The sequence below is a fragment of the Sardina pilchardus genome, chromosome 8, assembly GCF_963854185.1.
Source record: "Sardina pilchardus chromosome 8, fSarPil1.1, whole genome shotgun sequence".
In the NCBI taxonomy this organism is placed as follows: Eukaryota; Metazoa; Chordata; class Actinopteri; order Clupeiformes; family Clupeidae; genus Sardina; species Sardina pilchardus.
The window spans coordinates 13,149,824-13,157,957 of NC_085001.1; the positions used below are offsets into that span (position 1 = coordinate 13,149,824).

The window sequence follows — 8,134 nt, forward strand, 5'->3', positions numbered from 1 at the left end:
GTCACAGATAATTTCCTGTCTATCAGTCCTGTAAATTATTTGTACATTATTGTACATATGGGCCATAAGTATTACATAAGTGAGCGTAAACATCTGCATAAACCCAGCAAGCTGCTGAACACACATAGCTTTGAAGCATTGACACACAGCATTGAAGGCTAGATAATGGCACATAATGCATCAATGACTTTTGTCACCAGCAGCTCAGATGTTAAGATTTTCATTTGCTTCCTTGTTTGTTTGTTTGTTTGTTTGTTTGTTTGTTGGGTGCTTGCTTGCTTTTTTAAAGTGTCAATGCTCTGGTGAAATGCAGGAAGGTCTCAAAAGAAGGAAGCTTCCTCAGCTTAACACACACACACACACACACACACACACACACACATACACACACACACACACACTGTTACAGATACTAGTGCAAGCATGCTGCTCAAATGACCGTGTCTCTGACAGGCTGCAGCAGCAGCACCCTTGTTTCGGGGCCGTGTGTCGGCTGGCCAAGCGGTGGCTGGGAGCGCAGCTGTTCAGCGCAGACGTCTGCGAGGACGCAGCCGACCTGCTGGTGGCCCACCTCTTCCTGCACCCCGCGCCCTTCACCCCCCCCAGGTGAGTCGGCCCTCACCTTGTTCAGGGACACCTGGCCTGCCTTTTAGAAAATGTCTCTCTCTATGGCTGTCTCTCTGGCTGTCTCTCTCTCTTCTCTCTCTCTCTCTGGCTCTTTCTCTTCTATCTCTCTCTCTGGCTGTCTTTATCTTCTCTTACTCTTTCTCTCTTTCTCTTGCTCTCTCTCTCTCTCTCATACTCTCTGTCTCCTCCTTTTCCATCTCTCTCTCTTTCTCCTCTCTCATTCCACACCATGCTCTTTTTCCTCTCACCGTGTTGTAGAAAATAGCCAGGACGAGATGTCCCAGCGGTCGCCGTCGTTTAGGTATATAAACAGCCATCTCTCTTGGGCACCTCACCATCCATGCCTCCATAATCAGCGCCAAGCCTGTGGCGTGCAGATTATAAAGTAGCGTTTGCGGCCTACGCATCTGTGGTAAGGCCTGCACTATGGGAAGGTCCACTTACTGAAGTCAGGAAGGGTATGACCGAAGAGGAAGACTGAACATGTGTTTACGCTATGCTAAGTAAAGTGAACTCCGGGCCACTAACGTCGATGAGTAGCCAGGTCACGCACGCATTCAAGCTATGGATTTGGGCCGGTTCTTCATTTTGATAATTCCACAGGTTCAGTAGTTTATTTTGTGTGTGTAGTATGTCTTGTTAATGTGTTTGTATATTTTAATTGCTTATGGTATTATGTTTTTTATGAGTTTCCTGCTGGTATGTGTGATTGTGAAATATCATGTTGTTGCAATAGCTGTTGTCAACAAGTCTTAACGCAGATCTGCGGGAATGTAGTGTGACTCATTGTCTACTCACTGGCATCTGTTTTTTATTGTCTCTTTCCCTCTCTTCCCTTTTCCTCTTGACACCTTTCTCTGTCTGCTTCCTGTTCTCCCTCCATTGTTCTTATCCCTCCTTTCTCTCACTTTTGTTGAATTTAATGCCGATTCAAAAGCTGGCATGACAGATGGCACTGGTATTGCCAAATCAGTATGTAGAAATAGGAGACTGTTCCTTGCATGAATAGAAGTCAGAATATCTTGACACTGACAAATTGACTATATAAGGATTGATAGACACTTGCATAAAAAAAATAATAAATGTATTTCTTTCTCTACTTATCTATCTTTCTCTCTTTCTCTCACTCTCCCCCTCTCCCCCTCCCTCTCCCCAGTTCTCCTCAGGTTGGGTTCCTGCGGTTCTTGCACCTGCTCTCTTCCTTTGACTGGAAGAACAGTCCACTAGTGGTGAACCTCAACAGCCAACTCACAGGTACCCTACAGCTCTTGACAGGCTTCCCCTGCTTCCCTCATCCACTCCTGTTCACTTCATATTCTGTTCAGCTCAGATGCAGCGCTTGACTTCATAAACCAGTCCCTGCAGGACAGTTCAGAGAGGCGCCAGTCTGTCCACTGAGTTTAAACTGCAAACTGGTTGGAAAAACTGTTGTCAAGTTTTTAGGCAGTTAGACTACTGGAATACAACTACCCTGGAATACAAACACAAAGACAAAGGTTCATTGTACCGCTTTCATAGAACGCCTCAATGACCACATCAGCAGATTTACCTGGTGTCACTCAGGTTCATTCATTCATTGCATCTTGTTTGAGCCCAAGTCATCCATGAAGTGGACTGACTGAAGCCTTTTGCTGGTTTGAACATATGCATTGAAAGCACTTATGTTAAAATAGTAGTTTTAGTTAACTGCAAGCCTACCTCAAATTGTGTTAGCCACAGGCATGAGCCAGCACAACATTTGTGATGGATATAGCAATCAAGTGATGCAGAACAGCCTACTGATTAACCTTAGCTTCATGCGCTCCACTGAAAATGAGATTTGTATGCCTACCTCACTGTTTGGTCTATCTTCAGTAATGAATAATGTGTGTGGCTTTGCTAAACATGACCACTAGAAACTAGTCAGGCCAATGTTTAAAAGATGTTTAAAAGATGTTTATTGCATTGCTCCGTTTGCGGATGAAGTGATGTCGTAATTTGTGACATTTGCCACATGTATACAGTATTTATCTAAAATGATTGATTCTTCATACATTAGCTGGCCTATGTTTTGGTAACAGGTTGATGGTGGGGGATTTGCCAACATTTGGTGGTGAATGGCTGGCAGGCCACTGATCAGAGAGCCATTTTATAATAATTCTTAATGAGTCATAAATAATTCTGTTACTGTGACGTAATCATAATCTTTATAGGCTTTATTGCCATGAGTATTGCAAGGGAAAGAGTATTAACAAATAGAACATCCTAGACAGGGCAAAACCCAGAATGATCAAATCAAGGTCACTACCAAACTTTTCTTAATTGATTCTATAGAACTTTTTCGTGTAGAATCCATTTCTGCTTGGGACAGTTTTATATCAAGCATAGTTAATGAGACCATTTGCATATTTGAATACATTAGCGAATATTAGTGCATAATAAAGAAATGTATTGATAATATGGCTGTAAGTAGATAAATTAATGGCTTTAGGCCAAGATAATTTTGAAATTGCATCAAATATCAGAAATGATCATACAAAAGTATGTTTTTAGATGGGATATTGCAGTTAAATAATGCAAATTAGGGCATTTTTTACCTTTTTTTGTTCATGTGCAACTTCACCTTTACAAGAGCATCATGACAAAGCAATTATGGATGTTTTTACTTAATTACTGTAAATAATATACACTCTGTGCGTCATTGTGCTAATTTGCATACAGGTACTCATTTGCATACAAGAATGGGTCTGTTAAGAAGTATTCTTCTTATGTTCATGCTGTGTTTTAGCCTGGGTGTTCCCATACTGCCTTGCGCGGTGATTTCTTTCACGCTGCTAAGGCAGTCTGGAAACTAACGCCCACATTTTCGCCGGATGTTGGCGACCAATCACAGAACAGGGGAGAAAGCAAGACCATGATGAGCAATGCACAGACACATTTGATAGACATCCATGGCGCCCAATGAACGGATCTGGGCATTTTTTCAAATACGAGAAAATGAACGTCTGGTTGCCAGACCACGTCTCATTTGAGAAGTGGTAGGCTCTAGCCAGGCTAGCTGTGTTTAGCTGTAACTGATCTTCTTCACAGTACGATAATCACGCATACGTTTTTGAGAAATACAATGTTTTCATACCTTGTCCAAGTTAGTGCACAATTTCACGCTTTTCAGCAGCAGAGAGATGTTCTTTTGAACAGTGTTTGTCAGGGAGGAGAACCAGACTTGATTTGACCTTCTGTTGGTCATACATTGGTATCCTAGTTTCCACATAATCTTCCCCCTCTTTTCATGACCATCTGCATAAAGGTGAGCATGTTCTCAAGATGTTGAAAAAGAATTTCCACTGAAGCTCTGTCACATCCTGTAACACTATGATAGGCAGCCTAGACATTGCATACCTCTTTCCTATACATTCTACAAACCTCATCTATGCAGACGGTCATGTACCAAGGGAAAGAGGGGGAAGATTATGTGGAAACTAGGATACGAATGTATGACCAACAGAGGGTCAAATCAAGTCTGGTTCTCCTCCCTGACAAACACTGTTCAAAAGAACATCTCTCTGCTGCTGAAAAGCGTGAAAGCGTGAAATCTGAAGAGGTCTAATTTACAGGCTTATATCTGGAAACAGAGTGTCTAGATCAAGATAAGGAAAAGTACTATAGAGTCAATTGAGAAAAGTTTGGTAGTGACCTTAATCAGATCGTTCTGGGTTTTGCCCTGTCTATCCAGATGTAGATCATAGAGATCTAGATATGTGTAGTTATAGATGTATAGAGCATTGAAATACAAAAGTAATACAAAATCCTTTGTGCAGTTACTGTCCAACACAGCAATGATTCCCTTGGGAAACCACATACAATTTGTTCATTCAGCCACTGTGTTGCCACAGATGGATTCTCATTCTTTACAAACCCTTTCGCCACTGGTGTTTTCCCCCCTAATTTGCCTTAAATGAACTAACTGGACTCACAGATGTCTTGGGAGAGTTATCACCACTATCTTAGTATCGATCTCTGTGAGGTTTTTCGATCTTAGCCAAGAATGAATCAACAATGAAAGCCTTGTCCATCAGCCGTGGCTTATATGAGCTTGCAAAGTCTGTCTTGTCCTGACAAGGTTTCCCTTCTTCCTCTTAAGCGGCCGACTACACTGAGATCAAGAATGCCTTTGTGGCTTCCAGAGAATCCCTGCCCACCATGTTCATTGGCACGCCGACAGACAGGAAGCTGTCCATGTGGACTGAAGGGGCTCCATCTGTGCAGGTATGTGCTTGCTTGGGGCTTTCAGTGTTCTGTATACAGTCTGCGGAACTCTCAGTTTGCCGAATATTCTAATCACATATTTGTGACCGTACAAAGTAGGTTATGGTTATGGTTATGGTTATAGTTATTTAGCAGACGCCACAGAATGAGTGAGTAACAAACAGGATCTGAGTGGGAGAGAGAGATGGGGGGGTGGGATCGGAAAGTGACTCCAGGTCAGGGTCAAACCCAGGTACCATTGGCACTTAAGGCCCGTTCACACCAAGAACGATAACAATAACTATAAATAAATATCGCTCTCGTTAATATGAATGACAACGTTCACACATAAACTATAACGATAACGACATGAAGAACGATAACGACATGAAGTGATCGTTGCTGATCACTTTCAGAGCGATTTTGAGAACGATAAAAAGCTAACAGCCAATCAGAACCCACAATATTCTAGCCATCACATTCATTAACATGAGGAGAGAATTGTCTTATGGTTGGCCAGTGTGGACGCTTTTATCGTTATGGTTATAGTTATCGTTATCGTTATCGTTCTTGGTGTGAATTGCTCCTTAGACTGGAGTGTGGTACAGGTTTTTTGAGGCTTTATTGTGCCCGCTTGTACACTCAAACAGCACTAGTTGTGTTATTTTCAACACATTTGTTTTAACACATCTCTATGTCCAGATAAGGACAACACAATTTCTGTTATTTTCACCACATTGCTTTGGTTATACTGTGTGCTTTCTTCAACAAATGTGTTGAAAATAACATAACATAGCAAGATGGGGACAACACAGTTTGTGTTGTTTCTGACACATTTGTTTTAAGAGTGTATGACTGCATGTTAGCATTGGGATTCCAATGCATGGGATTCCAATGCATCAGATTCAGAATCCTCAAAGGTCAAAAACCAACAACAAAACTACCACTTTTTGTTCTTTCTCTCTGTTTCTCTCGAAATTACGCTAGGTGGCATGATGAGTAAAATTGTAAAATTTGCTAGTATTTCTGTTCGTTGTGGATTCCAGCCGGTGTAGGTCCTCTCACCAGTGAAACCAGCATGATGCCGGCCCTCTAAACATGAGGGTTGTTTATCTCCGTCAAGTGTTCTGCTAGGTCCTAGGGGAAGCATGTGTTTAATAGCAGAGCTGTGCTCTCGTTTGTTTATATGTGTGGTTTTGGTCATTAACTCTCTCTCTCTCTCTCTCTCTCTCTCTCTCTCTCTCTCTCTCTCTCTCTCTCTCTGTCTGTCTGTGTTCAGATGCTGCAGCGCATTATCACTGTGGCAGCGGAGAGCCTCCATGTTCTTGAGGCCCAGCTCACAGACCCCACACAGACACAAGATGTGCGGGTGAGTAAACACACATACACACACACACACACACACACACACACACACACACACACACACACACACGCACACACACACGGAAATCAATCAGCCAGTTACAGGAGGGATTATTAGGTGGGCTGATTGTCACGGATAGATAGATGGATAGATGGATATATAGATGGATATATAGATAGATCAATAGATAGATGGACAGAAAGAGAGATAGATGGATAGATAGATAGATGGATGGATATATAGATAGATCAATAGATAGATAGACAGAAAGACAGATAGATGGATAGATGGTGTAGCGTTTGATAGTCATGGAAAAATGCTGTTATAGAAAGCTATTAGGAGCCTTAGGAGTCAGATTTTTTGATGGGTATAGTCCATGGGCTGTATGTGATCTTCATCTGTCTCTCTTTATCTCTCTCTCTCTCTCTCTCTCTGCTGCACTGTCTCGTTATTAGGTTGCCTTCCGGCCCCCCCTGGATGTGTACGACGTGTTGATCCACCTGAGGCCCAAGCAGGTGCCCCTGGTGGAGAGTGCGGTGGACCCCCCCAGCAAACTTCCTCCCCGGGGGGCCCACGAGGGCTCCGTGGCTGGAGGGGTGCTGCCCGTGGTTGACTTCAACCCCGTCAGCCTGTACCTCACAGAGCTCCGAGTGAGTCAACCAGCCATTAGCTTGTGTGTGTGCGCGTGAGTGTGTGTGTGTGTGTGACAGAGAGAGTAGTTAAGAAGTTCACGAGAATCGTGTTCCTCTCTTTTTCCCCATTGTCTTTGAGTTGCTGGAAAACTGATTTGAATCAGTGACTAACAGTGGCAGCCTGATCTGAGTTTGCTGAAGTGTTTGTGTTGGAGGATGAGCTGAAGTGTGTTGCCTTGGCCTTTCCAGGAAGCTTTTGGAGATTCAGTTCACGGGAATCGTGTTCCTCTCTTTTTTCCCCGTTGTCTTTGAGTTGCTGGCAAACTGATTTGAATTAATGACTAACAGTGGCAGCCTGATCCGAGTTCGCTGAAGTGTATGTGTTGGAGGATGAGCTGAAGTGTGTTGCCTTGGCTTTTCCAGGAAGCTTTTGGAGATGTGGCTCTGTTCTTCTATGACCCCTATGGCGGTACGGTTATTGCGGTGCTATGGAAGCCAAAAGCCTTCACCCCTCATCCATTTAAGGTTAGTGAAATGGATGTTGCTTTAGCCGTTTGAGGTTGAAGATGACTTTGAAATTATGGCAGTAGGTGGCTATTCCAATGAAAGATATTCACTTGAAATGTTTCATACATCTTGCATTTTCAGAAAATATTTATGATAATGGGATAATCCACAGAAATGTGAAAATGTGACCCTTTCTCTCTCTCTCTCTCTCTCTCTCTCTCTTCCAGACGGGGATGATGGGCGCCCGTCGTGTGGAGGTGTCCGAAGACAAAGCCTCCACTGTGCCAAATGTGGAGGCCATCCTGCAGGACTTCAGCGTGCTCGGCGAAGGCCTGGTCCAGAAGGTGGTGCCGAGGACCGAGAAATGGGTGGTCTGAAACATTCGCTCAATGTTCGCTCAACGTAACAGCAACATGGGAAAAGTCGATTGTGAAGCTGAATAATGACTTTTTTTTATATATATAGAAAAGATGACATAAAAACAAACTACTCCAAACCATTCTGTAGTAGGCGTGACTTTTTCTCTTGTGAAAGTGTATGCATGCATTCATTCAAATTATAGTAATAAGATTACTCGCCGAGTCATGTCAAAGCCCTCGGCGAGAAGCCGCGAACCACAGTCGAGGTTATACCAGTCATTGTGCAGCTCATTTTAATGACTTTGGCATGGCTTTATTAATCAAAACAATCTCAGATTTCTTTTGGACGTTAACGATTAAGATGCAGTTTTTTCTGACTTTTCCACATTGCAATATTCAGCCCCAAGGTCTAATACTAA

The 8,134-nt window shown here is 43.0% G+C and overlaps 1 protein-coding gene across 1 annotated transcript in view; it reads left to right on the forward strand.

Annotated features, from left to right (window-relative positions):
* nol6 (nucleolar protein 6 (RNA-associated)) overlaps window positions 1–7,855 on the forward strand; it is a 20,469-nt gene extending 12,614 nt beyond the window's left edge. Inside the window, exons 20-26 of the mRNA XM_062542769.1 lie at window positions 454–606; window positions 1,784–1,881; window positions 4,748–4,872; window positions 6,131–6,220; window positions 6,673–6,867; window positions 7,273–7,374; window positions 7,584–7,855. Of these exons, the coding sequence (XP_062398753.1) occupies window positions 454–606; window positions 1,784–1,881; window positions 4,748–4,872; window positions 6,131–6,220; window positions 6,673–6,867; window positions 7,273–7,374; window positions 7,584–7,733 (913 nt within the window). The 3' untranslated portion in view covers window positions 7,734–7,855. The remainder of the gene's footprint in view (window positions 1–453; window positions 607–1,783; window positions 1,882–4,747; window positions 4,873–6,130; window positions 6,221–6,672; window positions 6,868–7,272; window positions 7,375–7,583) is intronic.
* The last annotated feature ends 279 nt before the right edge of the window (window positions 7,856–8,134 follow it).